Below are 24,260 nucleotides of genomic sequence, written 5' to 3'. Positions count from 1 at the left end.
TGCTTATGTACTGAGACCTGCTGAATTTGTCTGTTAGTTCTGGGAGTTTTACTGGTGGTTTCTTTAGGTTATTTATATAGGTACTAACGTCATTTGCAAATAGAGACAATTTAATTATTTCTTTTAGAGGTAAATGCCTTTTTCTTTTCTTTTTCTTTTTTTTTTTTATTACACCAGCAAATGTTTCCAGAACTATAGTAACAGTGTAGGGAGTGAAATCCTTACATTCTTCCTGGTCTTAAGGGGAAACTGTCAATCTTTTGCCCCTAAATATGTGAGATGTAGGATGTTTGTAGATCACATTGAAGCTATTCACCTCTTCTGTCTCTGTCTCCCCCACCCCCAGGTACATGTCAGGTATGTGCTCTACCACTGAGCAGTATAAACCCAAAGCCCAATTCCCCTCTTTTCTCAGTTTTTATCTTGAATTAATGTTGGATTCTGTAAGGTATCAATTAATACCAGTTTTTTGTATCAATTAATATGACCATGTGATTTTTCTCCTCTGTTGTTAATATGCTAAATTACTTTAATTTATTTTTATTATTGAACCAGTTGTGAGCCTCAGAATAAACCCCATTTGGTTATAGTGTATGATTCTTTTTATATCATATTTAGATCTACAGTAATATTGTGTTAAGAGTTTTTTGTGTGTATACTTGTTGAGAGCCACAGCCCAGTCTGGATGATGCCTGGCATTTTTGCCAGAAGGAGTGGTTGAAAGGTGATGCCAGGGAGCCATTAAGATGATGATAATTAAGTTAAGCTGTGTATAATTGCTGTGACTGGATGATGCTGGATTGAAACAGGCTGTGTATCCAGTTGTATATTAGACTCCTGCTGTCCGGCAATAGGGCGGCTCCTGCTGCCTTGGGCGCCCCCTACTTTTGAGTTCTGAGTTCTCGTTGAGTTCCAGTTGAGCTCTTGCGGGGATTCCTGGAGAGTTCGCATTGGTTGGTGAGGTTCCAGTGGAGGGAGTTCTGGTTGGGGTGTGGTGTTCCTGAAAGGGCCACGTGGGTGGCCTTCACAGGAGTTCAGGCAAAAAAGGAGTTCCTGTTTGAACCTACAAGTGCCTTGTGGCAGCTTGGTTATTTTGTGCCCAGCTAGATGGCGGCATATGGTGGCCCGTACGGGGATCAAACCCGCGACCTTGGTGTTATCAGCACCAAACTCTAACCAACTGCCAGGCGTCATCCCAACTCGGCTGTGGCTCTCAACATCTACTCATAAGTGCTGTTGGTTTGTAGTTTTATTTTTTGGTACTGTACTGATTTGGTTTTGTTATTGGAATACTAGCTCCATGAAATGTGTTGGGATGTGTTCCCTTCTTTCCTATTTTTCGAAAGAGACTTTTTAGGACTCATGTTTGTTCTTATTCAAACATTTGGGAAAAGTGTTCAATGAGACCACTCAGACCTGAAGGTAGGTAGGTTTGTTCATTCCTTTCTCCTTTATTTCCTTCCTGCCCTCCCCCTCCCTCCCTCTCTTTGTTTCTTTCTGCCTTAAATTTATGGATTCAATGTCCTTAATAGTTGCATGGCTCTTAAGTTCTCTATGTTTTTGATGTATTGCGCTAGTTTGTGTTTTTTTTGTGGGATTGATTCATTTCACCTAACTTGTAAATGTATGTGTGCAGAGTTGTTCTGTAGTGTTACCTGATTATTGGTGTCTGTAGGGCCTGTAGTGGTATTTCTTGTTTCAGTCCTGATACTGGTAATTTTTCTCTTCTCTGTCTCTCTCTACCTGCTCCCTTTTTTGTGTCAGTGTTCTTCAGAGAAACAGAACCAATAGGAACCAACACTTGCATCTTCACATATAGGCATAGGTCTGTATGTCCACTGCCAGCTCTCTTTATAAAGATATGGAGACAGAGATGGTGTTTGGGGGTTGCTGGGGACTGAGTGAGGGCTTTTCAGGTGCTAAGCACACACTCCACCACTGAGCTACAGCCCAACCAGAGAGATTTATTTAAAAGAATTGGCTTATGCAATTATGACTTGCTGAATCCACAAATCCAAAATTTTTTTTCAGTACTGGGGATTGAACCCAGGTGTGCTTTACCATTGAGCTACATTCCTACATCCCAAACCCCTAGAAAAAGATTCTTAATGCAGAAGCTTAGATTATTGCTTTCAGACATATCTTCTTTTCCAAGATATGCATTTAGTGCTGTACATTTTCCTCTTACCACTGCTTTGGATTTCTCTATATGTTGTATTTTATTTTAATTAAGTTCAATATTTTCAAATTCCTCATGTCTTCTTTTTTGAACCATGGATTATTTAGAAATTTGTTGTTTAGTTTCCAAGTATTTGGAGTCTTTTTTTGTGATCTTTCTGCTAATGGTTCCTACTTTGATTCTTGTATGATCAGATAACACTTTGTGTTGTTTCATTTCTGTTAAATTTGCTGGGGTGTAATCTGTGAGCCAGGGATGTCTGTCTTGGTGAATGTGCTGTGGTTGCTTGGTGAGCCTGGACTCTGCTGTCATTGGTGTTGGATCCTGTGGTTGACAGTGTTGCAGATTTCTTTGACGTCTATTAACTCTCTGTCTAGTAGTCCAATCCTTTCAGTTGCTGAGACGGGGGCAAAAAAAGTCTCCAGCTGTCATTCCAGGTTTCTCTGCTTCTTTTTTCAGCTCTTTGAGTTTGTGTAGTTTTAGGTCCGTGTTTGGTGCATACCTTTGTAGGTTAATCCTTTTTTTATTGTCCCTCTTGTACCTAGTAATTTTTCTTTGCACTAAAGTCTATTGTACATGATTTTAATACATAATAAATAAAAATATGTGCATTATGATTTGGGAATCTGTGTTGATACAGGAGTGTTCAGATCCTGGTCTTTTTGATCCTGGTCTGTTTCCTCCACAGAGGTGCTTACTGAACTCTGCAGAGGTGAAATGACTGAACTGTGAGAGCTGTTGGGAGGGACTGACTGGGTGGTACTGGAGGAGGTGGTCATGGGGGTACCCTGGAGGGGTGCATCTGCCCTGTGGTCCCTTCCCCCACGCTGCTTTCTGACTCGGCCAAGAGTGACACAGCTTTCCTTCGCTTCCCTTGTGACGCTCACCACAGCCCAGAGCAGTGGATTTGGCTGTATGTGGACCGAGGCTCTGAAACCATGAGCCCTAAGTAACCTTTCCTCCTCTAGGTTTTTTATTATTATTACTTTGATTTACTACATTTTCCAGTTCTATAATTTCCATTTGGTTCTTTTTGAAAGATTTTTTTTTAGTTGTAGACAGATACAATACCTTTATTTTATTTATTTGTTTGTTTCTATGTGGTGCTGAAAATGGAACCCAGTGCCTCACACGTGGTAGGCAAATGCTCTACCAACTGAGCTACAACCCTTTTGGTTCTTTAAAAGAAAAAAAAAAACTTGTGGTTCTTTTGGTTAAGATTTTCTATTTTTTCATTTGTTTCAAGATTATTTGCAATTGCTTGTTGAAGAGTTGTTGTTTTGGGGCTGGGGTTGTAGCTCAGGGTGGAGCACTTCTCTCGCACTTGTGAAGTACTAGGTTCAATCCTCAGCACCACAGAAAAAATAAATGAATAAATAAAATGAGATATTGTGTCCATCTACAATTAAAAAAATATTTAAAAGAATGAGTTGCTGTGTGTGTGTGTGTGTGTGGGGGGGGTGCTGGGGGCCTTGTGGATGCAAGGCAAGCACTCCACCAGCTGAGCTATATCCCCAGCCCTTGTTGAAGAGTCTTTGTGACTACTGCTTTATAACCCTTGTCAGACACTTCCAACTTCTGATTCATCTCAGTATTGACATGTGTCAGTTGTCTTTTCTCATTAACTTGTGAGTTCTAGCTTGTAGCACAACACATTATCTTCTGATTACGGTCTGGACGGTAGGTATATGTAGGAGGCAGGGACTCCTCTTTCAGCCTTCATTGCATCTTAACTAGGAGTTGAACAGTGGGTTTGAAGGTGGTCTGGCATTTTGATCCTGGTCTGTTTCATCCACAGAGGTGCTTACTGAACTCTGCAGACACTGCCTGTGGTGCTTCTTAGGCTGCCCAGAGCTGGTTGGGAAGAGGAAAAGTGGCACAGGTGGCCCAGGGCCACAGGGGTCCTGCCAGCTCTGCTCACTTCCCTAGGGGAAGGCACTTGGGCTTTCCTCACCCTGGGTGGGAGGCAGGGAGACCCTGGGTTGGACATTTCCTGCCTCGGGCTGGAGGTCAGGCGGTGCCAGTCTGCCCTGCCTTTGAAGCTGGGTGGGGATGGAGGCTGCAGTCCCGGCTCTGGTCAGCCAGCTTTCCTCCTCCGACTATTTGGGGTCCTGTAATTGTCTGCTGTGTCATTTAAAAGTCGCGTTTAGCTGGAGGAGGGGAAAAACTAGTCCACACCATTTGCTCCTGAAGAAGAAGTCTCTGGTCTTATTTATTTATTTATTTTTGAGAGTATATTCTTTTTTTTTACATACATTTATTTTATTTATTTTTATGTGGTGCTGAGTATTGAACCCAGGGCCTCGCATGTTCGAGGCACGTGCAAGGCACATGTGAGGCAAGCGCTCTACGACTGAGCCACAACCTCAGGCCCTCTCTGGTCTTATTTTAAAATTATGTTTGTGTAATTATTTATCCAGTGTGTTTAAAGGTAGTGTTGCTGAAGCACAGCGTGCACTCACACACATGCTCCCCGAGACGTGTGCAGCTCTGTGGCGTCAGCACTCTGGAGGATGTGCCAGGCTTCCTGCAGTGTTGTGGACAGTTTTGTGAGTCACAGACGAAGCCACACCCTCAGCATCGCTCCCATCTCTCCCTCCCAAGCCCTTGCTGATTGGGAACATTTCCCATAGTGAGTGGCCTCTCTCACTGGGCAAGAGGTTTTCAAGGCTCATCCACGTCACAAGTTCATTCGCTGTTATTGTCAAGTCTCATCCCATTTATGTGCACACCACACTTTATTTTATTTTTACATTTTGGCTACTTTGAGTGACACAGCCATGGACCTTTACATATACATTTCAGATATGTAATCCTGGGTGAGTACCTGGGGCAAAAGAGTTGTGTTGGATGCGAAGCTGCTGCTTCGTGCTCCAGGGAGCATCTGCTCCTCTACACAGTAGCAGCACCACACAGTCCCCCACAGTGTGAAGCCTGCAGCATCCCCAGGTCCTGGCTGATGCTCGCTACCTGGCGAGGTACCCTGGCGTCTCAGTCCTTGGTGGCTGATGCTGCTTAGGGTCTTACAGGTGCTCATCGGCCATCTATATATCTTCTTTGGAGAAGTGTCTGTTCAAGTCCTTGGTTCAGTTTTTAGTCACTTTGTTTTTTATTGTTAAGTTGAGGGCTTTGGCTTTGATTCTGAGGGAGACGGTGAGTCAGGTAGTGTCTCAGCACAGAAGTGACAGAATTTGCTGGGCTGTTGCATAGAACAGAGGTGCCAGGATGAAGCAGAGTAAAGAGTAATGGGGTCCTGGAGAGAGACAGGTGGGGAGCTGGTCACAGAACTGGTTCTGGACACAGTGTGAAAGGGGAGCCCCAGGATTTCCAGGTGGATCTGACCCGCGTGTAGGGCCTGCCCCTCTCTTGGGAAGCACGAGGGTGCCTGTGACTGACAGGATGCACTCATGGTCTGTGGCTGCTATTATAGACCTTAGACTGAGCATCTTAAAGTAGTAGATGCTCCTTGCCTCAGAGTTCTGGAGGCCAGAAGTCTGACGTCAGGGTTGGCAGAGCTGCCTCCCTCTGAAACCTGTTTAGGAGGATCCTTCCTGCCTCTTCCAGCTCCTGTGGCTGCCAGTCCTTGGTGCTCCTGGGTCACCCTTGGCAATCCTCCAACCCGATGCCACACATATCACTCCAGTCTCTGTCTCCACCCTCAACGTGGCCATCTTCCCATTGTATATCTGTGTTCCAGAAGATGCCAGTCATTGGGTTAGAGCCCACCCCGTAACCTGACCTTGATACATATGCAAAGACTCTACTTCCAAACCAGGTCACAGTCACAGGTGCTGTGGCTGAGGACATGTCCTTCTAGGAGACATTCTTTCCATTACAGAGGGGGCATGACGGAGTTGCTTGGGGATGAAGGTGGAAGCTGAGCATCAGGTTGTTTTGAGAGTCCCATCAGATTTCCCAAGGGGGGTGCTGAAGGGTGGCTGGATGTAGGGTCTGTCAAAGCATAATTTTCAAAAAGTTAAAAATATGACTCATACAGCTCTAAACTGAGGATGCATCAAAGATTTATTTAATCCCTAATGAGGAAAAGCAGTGTGAGGGTGAGGCTGGTTCAAAATATTAGAGAAAGGGAAGTATTTGTAGTGTCTGAGAAAACGCTTGGTTGAGTAAGCCAGCTGATTTACGTTAAAAAAAAGAAACTTGGTTAATGCTGTATAGGACTATGAAACTGTAATCTTTTCAACCAGACGAAACAATTTCTGTCACTCATTACTGGATTAAGTCATTTTGCATTGCCATCAGACAAGGATGATTTTATTTAGTTATCTGTTTTCTACAAGTTAAAGTTTATCCTTGCTGAGTTGTAAAATATCATAAAAGTCAAGTTAAACACACCCCAGGAATCAGAACCCCTCCTTGGCAGGTCTCGTAGACAGCACTCAGCCTGCCACTGAAAGCACACAATGCCACCCTTTTGCATGGTCCTGAATTCTGGAGAAGTTTCCTTATTAGAGCTCCCTTATGATGACAGTCTCCATAGGTCTGACCATCACAAGGCAGCCGTCTTGTGTGCTGACCTGATTCACAGATATATAAAAGTGGTGATTAACACGTACCAACCTCCCTGTTAGGGCACATCTAAGCCATGCCTTACGCAAGACCAAGGCCAGAAAATCAACTCTGTCTGGAGATGTCATCTTAAGGAATGTAGGACTGAACCTCTATTATACCTGAGATCTTTTTTTTTTTTTTGGTGGTGTTGGGATTGAACCCAAGGCCCATGTGCATGCCAGGCGAGCACTCTATCAACTGAGCTGTATCCCCAGCCCCAGGATTTTTTTTGTTTTAAGTCTGGTTTGCTCTTCTCATCCTAGGATAGGAAACTGAGCCAAGCTAAACGCCCTCAAGTTGGCATGCAGTTCTTGAGCAGGTAGGGAGTGTAGGTGAACTCTTACCTTGCTGAGGGCCTCTGTGTCTGTGTGGTTCTTGGCTTGCCAGGGAGCATCTTCTTACCACTTGAGTGGCTGAGACTGTACGCCAGAGCTCAGATGGCCAGCCGGAGCGGGCTGAGAGCGGCGTGGGCACAGGTCCAACACATACTCTGCAGCCCTTGTTTCTTCAAGATGGGTGTGTCGTGTGGCTCACATGAAATATATTCTCAAGTACGACACCCTTGTGAGGCCTTGGTTGCACAACTGATTTGTCTAACTATTTCCTGGTAAAAAGGAGGACTGATTTCCATTGCAGCTATGTGAATTGCTAGATTTCTATTAAAGTAAAGGTAAGTAAACATTGTTTTTCTGAATTTTTTTAAAGACCCTCAATTTTGTTTGTTTATTTTTATGTAGTGCTGAGGATCTAACCCAGGACCTCACAAGTGCAAGGCAAACATGGTACCACTGAGCCACAACCCCAGCCCCTATTTTTCTGAATTCTGAAGTGAGGAAAAATACTTAAGAATGTTTCATTTGTTTGTGAAATAGTCTATTAAAGATAGGTCAAGGGGCTGGGGTTGTGGCTCAGCAGTAGAGCGTGCACCTAGCACGTGTGAGGCCCTGGGTTCGATCCTCAGCACCTCATAAAAATAAATAAAATAAAGATATTGTGTCCAGCTAAAAAATAAATATTAAAAAGATAGGTCAATAAAAAGAAAAAAAGGCTTTATCTTATTCATGCCAGAAAATATAACATTAAAAACAAAAGAAAAACAAACCATCAACACCCTGCTCCTTTCCTCTGTTGGGCTAAGCTTTCAACCAGCAGATCTAACGGGTCTGAGGGGCATTGAGGTCCCGTGGCCAAGCCTTTTTTTTTTTTTTTTTTTTTTTGGTGATAGGGGTTTAACCCAGGGGTGCTCTACCACTGAGTTACATCCCCAGCCCTTTTTATTTTGATACAGGGTCTCCCCAAGTTGCTTAGGTCTTGCTAAGCTGCTGAGGCTGACTTCAAACTTGCAATTCTCCTGCCTCAGCCTCCTAAGTTGCTGAGATTCAGGTATGCACCACTGCTCCTGGCCCACAGCCAAGCTTTTAACTAGTGCATGAAAAGGGACACTGGGGGATGCATTTGGAGTAAGTTTCTATTTGGTATAGCCCAGTGATGGTTACATACAGGGAAACTGAATTAAGCAAATGCTTACGGGGCTGGGGATGTGGCTCAAGCGGTAGCGCGCTCGCCTGGCATGCGTGTGGCCCGGGTTCGATCCTCAGCACCACATACAAAGATGTTGTGTCCGCCGAGAACTAAAAAATAAATATTAAAAAATTCTCTCTCTCTCTCTCTCTCTCTCTCTCTCCCTCTCTCCCTCTCTCCCTCCCACTCTCTCTTTAAAAAAAAAAAAAGATGCTTACGAATTTCTTACTGTTGAAAGAGTCATAAATATAGAAAGGGAGGAAGGACAGAATCAGAAATATTAATATGAACTCTTAAGTTAAGAATTATCACTGAGGGGCTGGGGATGTGGCTCAAGCGGTAGCGCGCTCGCCTGGCAGGCGTGCGGCCCGGGTTCGTTCCTCAGCACCACATAAAAACAAAGATGTTGTGTCCACCGATAACTAAAAAATAAATATTAAAAAATTTCTCTCTCTCTCTCTCTCTCTCTCTCTCACTGTCTCTTAAAAAAAAAAGAATTTTCATCAATGACACCATCAGGGTATGTGCGTGTGTGCGCACATTCGGGTGTACATAGGCATCTCCCAGTTGTTCCTGCTGAGAGTAAGTGGAATCATCCTTCATAGTCTTCTGTGACTTGCTTCTTCCACTCAGCATGCTGTGGCTGAGATTCAGTCATATAGTTTCAAGTGGTGGGATCCATTCATTTTTGGTGCTGTGTGCTGTTCTGCTGTATGGAGATACCTCTATTTATACATCTTACAGTATGAGGACATTTGAATCTTTAATTTTTTTTTAAGTTGGAGATGGATACATTTATTTACTTTTATGTGATGCTGAGGATCAAACTCAGTACCTCACACATGCTAGGCAAGTGCTCTACCCCTGATCTACAACTGCATCCCAATATTTGAATCTTTTCTCTAGTATTTTTTGCTATTAAAAACAGTGACCCTCAGGGCTGGGGGTGTGGCTCAATGCCAGAGCACTTGCCTAGCATGTGTGAGGTACTGGGTTTGATCCTCAGCACCACATAAAAATAAATAAAAAATAAAGGTACATCAACAACTTAAAAAAAAAAAGTGAAGCTCAGTTGGTAGAGTGCTTCCTTTGCATGTATAAGGCCCTGGGTTCAATCCCAGCACCAAAAAAACACAAAAACAAAAACAATGCTATCTGAGCATGGTGGTACATGCCTATAATCCCAGCAGCTTGGGAGGCTGAGATAGGAGAATCGTGCATGCAAAGCTAACCTCAGCAATAGCGAGGCGCTAAGCAACTGAGACTCTGTCTTTAAATAAAATACAAAATAGGTTTGGGGATGTGGCTCAGTGGTTGAGTGCCCTTGAGTTCAATCCCTGGTACCCCCCTCACCCCCAAAATAAACCCCCCAAAAACAACAGTGCTGCTTTGGACATTGCAGGCATGGAATGCCCTAGTAATATATATGGACTTATCTCTCCACCTAGGAGTGGTTTTCTTGGGAATCTTGCTCTAGGAACCTGGCCACCATCCTTCAAGGGAGTCCCCACAGCCCTCAGCCCACCAAGATACCAGCCATGTGAGTGCACCAACTCTGAAGTAGTCGCTCCAGCCAACAGTGGCCACTGCTGCATGTAGATAAGCTGTGCTGTTGAGTCCTGCTCAGGCAGTGGATCTGGGTGCAGAAGGAATGATTGGTGTTTTAAGCTACAGAGTTTTGGGGGTGGTTTGTTATGCAGCAATAGATAACTGATACACATGACCAATTTCAGTAGGTAATGTCATGTTATTTGCCAAGATAATTGTACCCCTGGATATTCTGGCCAGCAAGTTACATGCATTTAAAATGCTCCATCCTCTAGCATCACTGCATATTGTCAGACTTTAACATTTGTGCCCATTAGGTGTGCTCTTAGTTTGCATTTCCAAAATTATTCAAAAGATTATTGGCTCTTTTCGTATTCTCTGCAAGGTGCCTGATTATTATGAAAGTTTCCTTGCTGATTGTGGATTTTGCCCATCATTCTATTGAACTGTTTCTTTTCAATGGTTTTGAAAGAGTTCTTTATGTATTTTGGATGCCAATCATTTGCAAGGTATGTTGCACATACTTCTAGTTCCTTTTCTTAATTCTCTTCCTACTGTCTTAAAAATAGGACTCATTCATCCCTTACTTTTATTTTTGATCTGCATCAGTTTTCAGGTGTATTTTCTCATAAAGTATAATTTTTATTCCATTCCTAAATTTGTACACAGTAACAGAGGTCTTAGCTGGGTGCATGCCTATCAGCAGCTTGAAGCAGGATTGCAAGTTTTAGGCCTCAGCAACACAGGCAATAAATACATAAATAAATAAATAAAGCTTGGGATGTAGCTCAGTGAGAGTGCCCCTGGGTTCAGTCTCCAGTACTGCAAAACTATCAACCTCAAACCCCACAAAGTAATAGACTTTCCTACTAATAAAAGAAGTGAATTCTAAAGCACTTGAGAAATTTGGGCCAAGTATAGGCAAATGCCAAAAGTGGGCTGACACTGAAATGATTTGTTCTTTGGTGAAGGAAACTTGAGAAAATAAATTTGGATACCCATCAGGTGCATGTCTTTTTTTTTTTGGTACTGCTGGAGATTGAACCCAGGGCCTAGTACATGCTAGGCAAGTGCTCTAAAACTGAGCAACATCCCCAGTCCTTTTTGAAATTGTCTAGACTGGCCTTGAACTTGTGATCCCCTTGCGTCAGCCTCCAGAGCAGCTGGGATTGCAGGCATGAAGCTGAGTAATTGGAATTATAGGCATGCACTATCATGCCAGCAGGTTTATGTCTTATCATAGCATTAAACAATATTTATATTCCAATCTTAAGTCTCTGTCTTTTAATGGATTAATTTAATTTAATCACATTTTTGATTACTCAGTTGTTTGAACTTATTCCTGCCACCTCATATTAAGCTCCTCATTTACTTTATCTTTTATCTTTTCCCTGTTTTGGTGTCAGTTTTTCTTGGTTTCATCTTTTCCTCTCATTTTGTATGTTCTAAATCCTATTTCCATTTTTCTAGTGGAAACTTTGATATTTTAACATTTTAAGTCTTTTTCCTATCCATTCTAAAATCCTCTAAGAAATACAAGAACTTTGGCGCACTTTAACTTCCTGTTGCCTTCTTTCTTTGCCATGTCATGTTGACTTCATCTGGGATTTTTCTCCTTACTACTACTGATTTTAATAGTCCAAATTGATTTCTTTGTTGACATTCATGTTTCATTCTTGGATTTACTTTTCATTTTGCTAAGGTATTATTATGGTTTAGATATGAGGTATTTCCCAAAAGCTCATGTGTGAGATGATGCAAGAAAGTCTAGAGGTGAACGGATTGGGGTCTGGTGTCTTAACCTAATCAGTGAATCAGTCCCTTGATATAGGGGGTCAACTGTAGGCAGGTAGGGTATGGCTGGAAGAGGTGGTTATTGGAGGCATACCTTTGGGGTATACTTTTTTTTCATGGTAAGGGGAGTCTCTCTCTCTGCTTCCTGGGTGCCATGTCCCCAGCCACTTTCCTCCATCACACATTTTTGCCACGATGTTCTGCCGCATCTCCTTAAGGAATGGACTTGGCTATCTATGCACTGAGACCCCTGAAAACATGAGCCCTCAAATAAACTTTTCCTCTCCAGATGTTCCTGTTAGGTCTTTGGTCACAGGGTGGAAAGCTGAGTAAAACAGGTATTGTATTCTCTTAGTACTTTTTTAGAGATGTGTTGTAGTAAACTGGGATGTTTATGGGCTGTGAATGTCTGTCTTGCTGTTTCACTGTGTAGAACTCTTAAGTTCAATTCTATTAAGATCTTGACAATTCCTCTTCCATACGGTGTCTGATTAACTCTAAAGAAGATCCTCTTCTCTGAAGGTTTCTTAAGCTGGTGTCTTTGTCCTTGGAATTTTAGAATGTCACTCTGACATGCCCATGTGTGTGACTTTTTTCTTCACTCCTTTGGAACATGAGTCTCTTGTCTGAGAAGCCTCACCGTGTCTCTGTCTCCCGTTTTGTGGAGAAAGGTTCCCTGTCTTTTCAGGTTCTCATGAGACTGTCTCATTTTCCCTCGTGTCATGGGAGATTCTCTAGCTTGTTGGTTTGGATCTGTTCTCCCCAAGGTGGAAGGAAGAAAGGTGCAGGCCTAGTGCACTCACCTCCATCTCCCTGGCACATTTAGTCTCAGGTAAGCAGACACCTGTGGAGCAGAGACAGTGTTTGCAGTTCCTGGTCGGGTGCTGCGCCGTGGTCAGGGCCCCAGGGCTGGGCCTGCTTCCACCATAGCTGAATTTTGTGTTTGGAGGAATTTCCAGTTTCTGGTCCTTCTGAGCCAGAGAAACCTTTTCCTTATGGATAGGAAGGTGGGACTTTGCTCAGGACTGATCACTCGGTGACCCTGGCTGTGGTAGATCTGTACTTTGGGTGCAGTGGGGCAGGAGTGCTGGCCAGCCACAGGACTGCCACCTGGATTGCTTAGGTGAACAAGGCGACCCTGCTGCTCTGAGGCTGTTGGTGGAGCATCCTGAGCAGTGGTCCTGACCTGCCTACCATGTGGAGGGAGGTCTCTCTGGCTCAGAATGACCCAACCTCTGTCCTGGGGTAGACAGACCCTCTTTCTGAGGGGCTTGCCCTAATACCACAGATAGGGCTCCCCACCCTGCTAGGAGCTCCTTCAACACCATCTGTACCAATCACAAATCAATCCTTGAAAGAAACCGAAGAACCATCTAGGTTTCTCTCTCATTTTGAAACATTTTGGGACTTAATCTTAGAATGAAAGTCACCAATAAAACCACTGAATTAATTTAAGAGTTTAGGCCAAAGTAGAAGCAGCCAGTTGAAGACCAAGGTGCAGGTCTCCTAGCTGCCCACAGGGTCTGTTTCCGGACATCTTCAGTGGGCTTACCAGATCTCAGGTGGGGGTCATGTACCTGGAACCTGGTGTGCAACACTCTCAAAGGCGGTCTGGGCTGGAGCACAGTGCCCTTTCCTCTTGCACCCTGCCCACCCATCCAGTGATCCTCCACTCCTCGTCCAGCCTCCCTTGCCCCACGTCCTGGTTACTACCACCACTGAAGGACACACTCCCAGGGATTTGATGACCCTTCCACAGGGATCCCACTTCCTAGGTCCCCTCAGTCCCTCAGAGCCACCTCCCTCACCCTAAGGCCCCCAGGTGGAATATACCCCTCTTGGGCTTCACCCCTCAACAGCTTGCTGGGGACCCCAACTTCTGGTGCCCGCTTAGTCCCTTCCATAGGAACCACCAGTCACCTTGCATTCTCAAGAAATTGCTCCACCTCTCAGGAACCCCCTTCTGGTCACCCGGCCCTCTCAGGTCCCCTCAGCCACTTCAGGTCCCCTCAGGTCTACTCAGGTCCCCTCATCCACCTCAGGTGCCCTGGCCCGCCCCCTCAAGTCCTCTCAGGTTCCCCTGGGCCCCTCAAGCCCCCCGGCCCCCTTATCCCCCTCAGGTCCCTTGGCCTCCTTAGGTCCTCTTGGGTCCCACAGGTCCCCCTGGCCTCCTCAGGTCCCCCAGCCCCTCACCCCGCCTTCCCCTCGGTCCCCTTCCGCGCGGCCCCGCCCCCGCCCCTCCCGCCCCGCCCCTCCCCTCCCCTCCCCTCCCCTCCCCTCCCCCGCAGCGGCGGCCCGGCGCGCGTCATGGCGGCGGCGGGCGGGGCGCGTCTCGCACGCAGCGCGCCGGGCGGAGCGCTCGCCGCATTGTTTGCTTCGCTGGGGAGCGAGCGGCGGTCCGGCCGGTGTCCGAGCAGCCCCGCGCCCGCGCCCGCGCCCGCGCCGCTCCGGCGGCCCCGAGCCCGCTGCCGCCGGCGCCCCACCCCCGAGCCGCGGCGCCCTGCGGGCCCGGAGCCGCCGCGGCCGAGCGCGCCCCGGAGCCCGGCGGGGCCCGCAGCGCGGCCGTTGGCGGAGCAGCCGCGGCGCCATTAGCGCCGCCTCGGCCGCGCCGGCCCCCGCGCCCGCCCGCCCGCCGGGCTCCCGCGGCCGCGGCGCCCAGAAGGTGAGTGGCGGCGGCGTCCCGGCCCCGCGGCGCCCGCCTCCGGCCTCCCGGGCGGCGCTGCCGGCGCCATGTTTGGCGGCGGCGACGGCGGCGGCTCCGCATTGTCCGCGGGCGGCCGGGCGGGGGAGGCCGGGCGGGGGAGGCCGGGATCGGGGCCGGGGGCCGGGCCGCCGCGGATGCCGGGATCGGGCCCGGGAGGCCGGGCAGGCGGGCGGCGGCCCAGGAAGCGGAGGAGGCCGCGGCGGGGCGGCGGGCGGGCGGGGCCGGGGCGGGAGGCGGCGGGTCCCGGGCGCTGCCCACGTCCGCCCGGCCCGCGCCGCGCCGGCCCATTATGTAACCGCCGGGCCGGGCCCCAGTGCGCGGTCGGCCCCGCCGAGGCGGCCCGCTCTGCCCAGCCGGCCCGCGGGGGAGGCCCGGCGCCGCTGCGCGGGGAGCCGGCGCGACGCGCGGCCTTTGTGGCCCGCAGCTTCGCGGGGAGCCCGGGCGGCCCGCGCCGGTGTCCGCGGCCGGGGACGCTGGGCGTGACCCGCCTCCTGCCGAGTGGCGCGCCCACGCCGGCCGGCGCCTCGCCCGAGGGGCGCCCCGTGGCGGAGGCCCGCGGCCGCCCCGGGCTCGCAGGAAACGCCCGCGCAGTGGCCTCCTGCCCGCTGGGCCGCGCGGGGCCTCGGCAGCGGCGCTCGTCGGGGGCGGGTCGCGGCCCTGCGGAGCGCCCGGAGGGCTCGGGTGCAGGCCAGGCTCAGCCGGGGGCCTGGGAAGTGACGAGGCACAGGAGGTCGCGGCCGCTGTGGACGGTGCTCCGGTGCCCGCTCTTCTCCGCTTCTCTGGTCACGGTTGCACTTTGGGACCACAGAGCTGCTGGGAGCCTGGAGGGTCGGGTTGAAGGGCCGCTTGCGGTTAGAGTCACTGGGTGCTTTGTTGTAGAGGAGAGAATTACACATTTTCTTTAATCTGGTGAGTGACCAGCTGTTGCTTCTGCCTCACCTCAGTGATGGCACATTAGGCTGACCCTGGGTGCAGCATCCAGCTCGCCTCAAAAGCAATGGCATGGGCTGCTGCTGGAGTCCAGTGCCAGCTGGGGTGGCTTTGCTGGCAGCTGCTTGGGAATCCAGGTTTGAATTTGCATCTGGAGGCCCCCTCAGATGCAGGTGACTTAGGATTTGACTGACCAGTCTTTGATGTCCTCTCTAGGAAGTTGCTACCTGATTTCTATACAAAATGCAGGTTTTTGCAACCCGAAGGGTCTGTCTTTAAAAGTGCATTTAGGATTTGCTGGAATTTCCTTTTTGGCCTTAGAAAGTGAAGTCTGCTCTTTGAGGGGATTTCCTGAAGATCAGCTAGATCACTGACGCTGTGACTTCGCACTCTGAGGTACCTGATGCTGGGCTTTGCTGATGTAGGCTTCATCAGTCACTCAAAAGTTCCCTGTTAGCAACATGTGGTTGTGTGTGTGTGCGGGGGAAGGAGTCTGAGCAGTCCTTGTCATTGTTTGGCAGGCGGAGGTCTATAGTTGGCATGTGTTCACGTGAGGTGCCTAGACATCAAGCCATACTGGGCAAAACTGGAAATAGATGCTGTCGGTGGCATTTAAACAGGAGGAGTCTCCACCACAACAAGGTGGAGGTATAGGCTGATAACTCACTGGTTCTGCCTACCTCTGAAAAGAGCAGATTCTAATAAACTTCTGTGGCCAAAACTCGGCCACCTGAGCCAGCAATGGGGACCCTCCTAGTGTGTGTAGGCAGTGTGGGGCTTTTGGCAGCGTGGGGTTTGGGAGGGTCCACTCTTGCTATGGAGAAGGCGCTGAGCATCTCATTTGCAAATGTGTCAGGAAGAACAGATGCCCTTTGGCATGCTGTACGTACCTGGGTTTATTTGGGAAAAAAGAAAAAAGACAAGGTCTATATAGTGGTCACCCTGAGGGGGAGGGGCAGGCTGGCACTGCCTGCAGAAACTGCATCGGGCCACCCAGAGGTAGTGCTGTCCCCACAGGCCAGTACAGGGTTATTTTGGGTCCTGCTGTGGCTGGTGGCCCTGGTCTGGGTGTGTGTGTGTGTGTGTGTGTGTGTGTGTGTGTGTGTAGGACGTATTTGTGGAGAGGATGGACAGGCTTACATTGTTGGGACATGAACAGAAGCTTCTGGCTCCCAGTGGAGGTGCTGTGAGGACTATGGGCTCACAGGGGCACTCTGCTGGGCAGCAGTGGAGAGAGGAGTTTATAGGGGGCCTTTGTTAGGACCAGGTAGCCACTGAACATGTCTACCTTGTAGCCACAGCCTCTGAGCCTGGTGGGCTCAAGCTCTGGGCATGGGTTTCCCCAGTGGGTTGTCTGTACACCAGAATAACACTCCTGCATTTGTGGGCTGGATCCTGGGGCGCTCTGGAGTGCTTGTTGCTGTTCTCTGGGTTACCTTTGGCTTGGTCTAAAAAGGTAACTGGCTGAGTGGTGGGGATCAGGGCCCTTGCTGTCCTGTACTGCCTCCCCGCCTGCTGCCATTTCCAGTCCTGGGACACTCTTGAAGTGTAGTCATGACTCCTGGGAGTAGGAGTTTGGAAACTTCAGAAGTGTGTTAACTGTGAGTTCATTTTGGGGGTGTTGCCCCTGCATACTTGTGTGCTTTTCTCCGGTCTCTTGTCACTCTACATGTAATTAACTTTTCCTTTGATTCTATTTCAGGTAATTATTGCCAAATGAGGAGGAAAGGACGATGTCATCGAGGCTCTGCAGCGAGGCATCCTTCCTCCCCGTGCAGTATTAAACACTCTCCCACCCGAGAAACGTTGACGTACGCTCAAGCTCAAAGGATGGTTGAGATAGAGATTGAAGGGCGCTTGCATCGGATCAGTATTTTTGATCCCCTGGAGATCATATTGGAAGATGACCTCACTGCTCAAGAAATGAGTGAATGCAACAGCAATAAAGAAAATAGTGAGAGGCCACCTGTTTGCTTAAGAACTAAGCGTCACAAAAACAACAGAGTCAAAAAGAAAAATGAAGCCCTTCCTAGCACCCATGGCACACCGGCCTCAGCCAGTGCCCTTCCTGAGCCCAAGGTTCGGATTGTGGAGTACAGCCCTCCGTCTGCGCCCAGGAGGCCCCCCATGTACTACAAATTCATCGAGAAGTCGGCTGAGGAGCTGGACAACGAGGTGGAGTATGACATGGATGAGGAGGACTACGCCTGGCTGGAGATCATCAACGAGAAGCGGAAGGGTGATTGTGTCTCTGCTGTGTCGCAGAACATGTTTGAGTTCCTGATGGACCGCTTTGAGAAAGAGTCATACTGCGAGAACCAGAAGCAGGGGGAGCAGCAGTCCCTGATTGACGAGGATGCCGTATGCTGCATCTGCATGGATGGGGAGTGTCAGAACAGCAATGTGATCCTCTTCTGTGATATGTGCAACCTGGCCGTGCACCAGGAGTGCTATGGCGTGCCCTATATCCCTGAGGGCCAGTGGCTCTGCCGCCATTGCCTGCAGTCCCGGTCCCGTCCCGCGGACTGTGTGCTGTGCCCCAACAAGGGCGGTGCCTTCAAAAAGACGGACGACGACCGCTGGGGCCATGTGGTGTGTGCCCTGTGGATCCCAGAGGTTGGCTTTGCCAACACGGTGTTCATCGAACCCATCGACGGTGTGAGGAACATCCCTCCGGCCCGGTGGAAATTGACGTGCTACCTCTGTAAGCAGAAGGGCGTGGGCGCCTGTATCCAGTGCCACAAAGCAAACTGCTACACAGCATTCCACGTGACATGTGCCCAGAAGGCTGGCCTATATATGAAAATGGAGCCTGTGAAGGAACTGACTGGTGGTAGCACCACCTTCTCAGTCAGAAAGACCGCTTACTGTGACGTCCACACGCCTCCTGGTTGCACACGGAGGCCTCTGAACATTTACGGGGATGTTGAAATGAAAAATGGCGTCTGTCGTAAAGAGAGCTCAGTCAAAACGGTCAGGTCCACGTCCAAAGTCAGGAAGAAAGCAAAAAAGGCTAAGAGAGTGCTGGCTGAGCCCTGTGCAGTCATGCCAACTGTGTGCGCCCCATATATTCCCCCACAGAGGTAAGCGCGTTTGAACACTGAGTGAAGAGTAAGCCTGGAGTGGGGGACCTGAGGGGGACGTGGGTTCATGCCTGCGGAGAGCCCTGCCAGATGGCCTTCCCACTTTGTAGTAGTCAGCTAAAGTGCCTTGCACTCACTTTCGGGGGCAGTGGTATTGTAAAAGACTTGCGGAGGATTTACAGTTTCCTTCGTGCCTAACTGGTCTGCAGAATAAGCCAGATACGGTCATGGTAAGGATGGCCACACTAGTGTTCACTGCATCAAGATCTCTGCCTCATGGTGGCTGCCATCCCACAATTGGTTGGAAAAGTGAAACTGATCAATAAGGCAGCCCCTGAAGCGGAGATTAGAATGGGATTTATGTCGAGTGGTAGCTGTGGGGAAGGAGATGGTCTTCTCCGTCCCGCTGTCCTGCTTTGTGGCAGGACATTTTTCTGATAATTTCTTTCTTTCATTTTTTTTTTTTTTTTCTTTTGGTTTGGGTGGTGGGGAATTGAACCCACGGGGCTTAACTACTGAATCGTATTTCCAGACCTTTTGTTTTTTTAAATTTTGAGATGATTTTACTAAATTGCTTAGGGTGACACTAAATGTTAAAGCTGGCTTTGAACTTGTGATCCTCCTGCCTCAGCCTCCTGAACCTCTGGGTTTACAAGTGTGCACCTCCACACCCGGCAGATAGTTTCTTTAGTAGTGCAAACATTGCTTGATCCATAGAAGTGCTCTCTGATTGGTGCTAGTTCCTGGTGGTTGGAATCTAGCCCAGCCCTGTTCTTTTATGTGACCCAGGGGTTGTTTCAGATCCTCCTGTATATGTCTTGGTCTATCTCCATCTCACAACTTGTATCTTCTTGACCTGTTCTTGTTGTTACTGACTTGCTCTGTTTGTTCCCTTATCTTGAAAAATGCTCTTTGCCAGTGGGCCTGATGGCCACCCCTGTAATGCCAGCTACTCAGGATGCTGAGGTAGTAGGATCATGAGTTCAAGGCCAGCCTGGGCAACTTAGTGAGATCTTATCTCAAAATAGAATAACATTTAAGAAAAGCATTTGGGTGGGCTGGAGTTGTGGCTCAGTGGTAGAGCGCTTGCCTAGCACGTGTGAGGCCCTGGGTTGATCCTCAGCACCTCGTTAAAAAAATAAATAAAATAAATATATTTAAAAAAAAGGGGGGGGGGATTGATGCTGTAGCTCAGTTGTTGAGTGCTTGCCTAGCATGTGAGGGCCCAGAGTCCAGTCTTTTGGTACTGCCAAAAAACAAAAAAAGGCTCTTTGCCTGCAAATATAAGGTAAGTGAGTGGATGAGTTTTACACTGGAGCCTGTGAGTGACAAGAAAGCACTCCTTTTCCAGGTGAACCTGGCTCCTTTTAGACCCACGTGAACACTTCCTGGAACTTTGAGGAAGTGACACAGCTTCTGTGTAGGGTGTGGGCTTCTGAACAGTCTGGTCAGGTTGGTAATGCCTAGAGACAGTGAGGTGCAGAGGAAAGTTGCTCCTACAGGTGCTTTTATGGTGTCTTCTTGCAAACTGCTTTGTTTTCAGATGGGGCACATGCATTAATAAAATTGTACTTTTCTGCGAATGAATGGAAGATAGATATGCAGGATATTTTTATTACTAAATGTTTTTGACATTGAATGTTGTTAGCCTTTATGTGTTATTTCCCAAGGTTTGTAGTGGTTTGAAGTTATTCATGCTTATCAGTACACTGTGATTAATGTGCCGCAAGTGTACAGCAAGCTAGCTCACTGGCTGGGCTAGGGGTGTGCTGGAGTCTTCCACTTAGAAAACAGGTTTCACCCTAATAGGAGCGAAGACTAACTTTATATTAGCAGTTAAGAGTTTGAAAATAATTTCTGTAAATGTTGTTTTATTTCACTGACCTTTTCCCCAAATGGTTTCTTATCACAGAGCTGTACATAGTCATTACAGAATTGTAAGTTCAAAGTGAGTAAAATGTGTTTACAGTCCCTCTCCTTCAGAGAAGACCCCTGTCAAAACCAAGGTGCCTGTCTTTACAGATCAGTCAGCCTGACCTGAAAGACTTTAACTGGGATTCCTACTTGTGAGTCAGAAATGATGGGAATGTATCAAGAGCATTTGTTTAAGAGGCCTAAAAATTTCAGCTTAACCAAAATTGAAATGAAACAAAAATGCAATCTCCAAAAGGGAAAAACTAGCAGTGCTCCTTTCTCTGACTAGCATCATAAGATTACCTGCTCCAGATGAAGGCAGGGCCTGTTGACATTTCACACCCCAGTCCTGTGGTTCCCATTGTTTAGGTTTTGGGACAGCAGAGCCCATCAGGTGGGCAGGGCTGTGGGCAGGAGAAAGCATTGGCAGGTGGAGGATGTGGGGACTCCTGGCCGTAGTGGCCAGGGCTGCTTTGGATCTGAATATTTCAGAGTAGATGGTGTGGCTTTGCAGTCTGGGTGATGTCCTTCCTTCCTTCCTTCCTTCCTTCCTTCCTTCCTTCCTTCCTTCCTTCCTTCCTTCCTCCCTCCCTCCCTCCCTCCCTCCCTCCCCCCCCCCCAAGTTTAGAAAGAAACATCCAGCTTTGAGCAGAGACAGAAAGGCACACCTGAGCAAGTGTGTTTGAGGCCTTACTGTCTGAGTGTCAGGTCTCGCAGAGATGCTGGTGTTTCAGGCTACCTTGCCCCCTGGGACAGGTTCCCACTTCCTGTGCTCTGCTTGTGTAAGATGTTCAACCCACCTTGCAAGATGTGAAGGGCAGGCCCTGAGCACTGTGATGGGTGTTGTTGGAGACTGAGGTTTGCTGGCTGCTGCCCATGGCTGAGTTTGCAGCAGATCTGGTGGCCCTTCTTAAGCCCGAGATACTGCCCTTGGTGTTTTTGCACCCTTGGTTGGGGTTCCATGTGCAGTTGTTCAGGCTTTGCATTTCCTTTGGCCTCTGGGTCCAGAGCACGTGTCCAGATCAGCTCAGAAGGCCCATCACATGGAAGGAGGACATAGGCCTGATCCATTGAAGTGGTTGTTTAGAGATTTTAGAGAAAGTATCTTCCTTATATAATTTTCTAATGTTTAGCATTTCTATATCACAAAGATTGCATTTTATTTCTTTCTCTTAAGCTATAGATTGTGAACATCATAAGGATATTCCTGGCTTTGCCTACGCATTTGGGAACTTCCTCTGGAGTTGGTGCTAGAGGGGCTGTTTTCATCGGTGGCTGCCCAGATGACTCATTTGGAGCTCTCTGGTGGCACCCACCCCAGCCCAGCTGTCGAGCTGCTTGGCCTTCTCTGTGTGAGGATGTACTGTCTTCTGCTCTGATTGGACATTGTGGGTTTCTTATTGTTATGCCTGCAGGGGTCTCAGCCTTCAAGCCTAGTGGGCAGCTGCAGAGGTTTTGGAACAATTGTGGCAGTATCTCAAGAGTCATGCTCCCTTGTTTCTGTGTCTTCCTCACTTTTTTTTTTTTTTTGGTGATGCTAGGGATAGAACCCAGGGCCTTGTGCATGTGAGGCAAGCACTCTACCAACTGAGCTATGTCCTCAGCTCCTTCCTCAACTTCTTCTAAGAAAAGGGTTTCCAACACAGAGATAAGAATAGGTATGTGCCACTAAGTGGCGGTGCCATCTGAGAAATATGTGTCAGTAGTGATTCTGTCCTTGTTCTACCATCAGAAGCCTGGATGGTCTGGGTCAGTCACCTGGTAAATGAGATATGAGAGGCTGCAGCTGATGCATTCTATTTTACTATAAACTTTTTTTTATAACAAGGATTTACTCCAAAACAATCGTTAAAAATATAGTTCAGTAAATACACCAGCCAGTGATGTTGCTGATTTTCACGGTCAAGTACTATGTACTGTGCATGCCTATATCTGCTGTACTGTGACAAGCAGTGCAGCAGGTTTCTTTACACCAGTGTCCTCACAGACATTATATTGATGGTGGATGTGGTGGCACATGCCTGTGGTCTCATCTACTGGGGAGGCTGAGGCAGGAGGGTTGCTTGAGTGCACGGATTCTAGGCCAGTCTGAGCAACATAGTGAGACCCTGTCTTCAGAAAAAAAAAAAAAAAAAGTGACCATACTATGAGGGAACTGGTCATAGGAATTTCCAGTCTGTCATACTTTTATGGAACTATCTTCGTATGTGTGGTCCCCAGTGACTGAAATCTTATGCTCTGTGTGACTATATTTAAAATTGGGTAAGACAGAAGACGGAGAGTCTAAATTAGAAAGCAAAATTCCTTTTTTCCTTTACTTTTTTCCTAAGAAAAATCACATTTTGATGATTTTGTTTTGGGTACTGGGGATTGAACCTAGGGGTGCTTAACCACAAAGCCACATCCCCAGCCCTTTTTATATTTTATTTAGAGATGGTCTTACTAGGTTCTAAATTACTGAGGCTGGCTTTGAACTCTAGATCCTTCTTCAGCCTCCCAAGCTGCTGGAATTACTGGGGTGCGCTGCTACACCTTGTTTGATGCTTGTTCAGGGAGTCATTTGCCTCTGCTTCTCCAGTGGAATTTGTTTTCTGCTCACTCATCCATTTCATGCTGTTTCATGGGATAGGAGATGGGACAAGCCAGGGAATGTTCTGGAAAGAAGGGACAGGTAAGGTTCCTTTAGAGTCATGAGCTCTGCGTCCCTTAAAACATCAAACCTGGTAACTCCTGCTTGGGTTGTGCCTGGGGTACTCTTTCTCTTCAGAAGAAGAGAAGCCAGGTAGCTCATGTTTGCTCTGATCCGCGCTTGGGCTCAGAATGCAGTCGTGGGTACCCTTAGCTACTGGGATCATTGTGCCTAGTTTATCCAGTGCAGAAGCCTGGGTAGTGGGCATGCTATTGGGTAAATGATGATGGTGTTCCTTGTGTGTGGTGTTCACGGTGGGGCCCTGCTGCTGCTGGTGGGCACCCTCTGCCCTGCTGCCACCAGATGAGGACTGAAGTAGAGCACGAGTGCCTAGTTGACACTTCATTATCAGGGTCATGTCATACTTTTTTGAGTGTGACAATACAAAGTTCTGGGGGCTGAGGATGTAACTCAGTGGTAGAGAGCTTGCCTAGCATGAGTGAGGCCCTGGGTTCAACCCTCAGCACCACCAAAATAAATAAGTAAATCAATAAATAAATTTTAAAAACTGGCTTGGGTTTTGCATTTTATTTTGTTTTCCCTTCATGTTTCTGGCAGTTAATTTTATTATACTGATGCTGCCTGACTTAATGATGGTTTTATTTACGATATTTTGAAAACAATGTGTATGAAAATGAAACTTGTTCAGTACAGCATTTTGAATTTTGGATTGTTGTTTTTCCTGGCTAGTGTTCACGCAGTGTGACATACTCTGGAGATGCTGGGCAGTGCGCAAAGGGTGGACAGTGGGTATCCACGGGGTATTCTGCTGCTAAGCGAGGATGCTTGGTAGGGTAGGTGCATTAAGTGCATTTTTGACTTAAGATATGTCAACCTAGAGTGGGTTATCAGGTTGTAGCCTGTCATGTCAAAAGAACATCCAAATTCTGTAACTTTTCATCTGCCGTGGATGGGTGGTGGGAGCCCTGTCCTGGAGGCTCTGAGAGCAATGCTGTCTGAGTTCACCCCTGTGGATGGGCTGTGGGCGCCTGTGGCTGCAGGTGGCAGTGTTCCTTGAGCATGGCTTGTATCTGAAGTAGCCCTGTGGGGAGAGAAGCACCATAGCCACAACTGACAGGAAAAAGCCGAGGTACCGTGTGGAGCTCAGGGCCAGTGTTTACTGCTAAAGCAGCCTGGGGGCTCCTGCTGCCTGGCCTAGATGTCTTTCTGCCCTCCTTGGCTCTGGTGCTTTCTCTGGCTCTCCTGGGTTGGAGGAGTGAGGCACACCTAAGAGGGGAGACAGGACATCTGCAAACAGATTGGCTCTGGATACGGGAAGGATGTGTGGCCTGGCACTGCCCTTGTGCTCTCTGAGGTATCCCCCTACTT

General features: G+C 48.0%; 1 protein-coding gene across 8 annotated transcripts in view; it reads left to right on the top strand.

Moving 5' to 3' along the window:
• The window catches only part of Brd1 (bromodomain containing 1), a 72,914-nt gene that overhangs the window by 4,216 nt on the left and 44,438 nt on the right, over positions 1–24,260 (top strand). For 6 of the 8 annotated variants that reach the window (XR_009226716.1, XM_058579091.1, XM_046443513.2 and 3 more), the window contains exon 2: positions 16,948–18,328. Coding sequence is in view for 6 of the 8 variants with exons in the window: in XM_058579091.1 (XP_058435074.1) it covers positions 16,962–18,328 (1,367 nt within the window). In the remaining 2 variants the exon portion in view is untranslated. Of the gene's footprint in view, positions 1–14,159; positions 14,274–16,947; positions 18,329–24,260 lie in introns of those variants that run through there. The other 2 variants (XM_046443511.2, XM_046443518.2) reach the window with 2 other exon arrangements.

Source organism: Marmota monax, unplaced genomic scaffold (assembly GCF_021218885.2).
Source record: "Marmota monax isolate L192 unplaced genomic scaffold, Marmota_monax_Labrador192_F-V1.1 WCK01_AAM20220418_F8-fsc00234, whole genome shotgun sequence".
NCBI classification, from domain to species: Eukaryota; Metazoa; Chordata; class Mammalia; order Rodentia; family Sciuridae; genus Marmota; species Marmota monax.
This window is presented reverse-complemented; position numbering and strand designations above follow the sequence as displayed.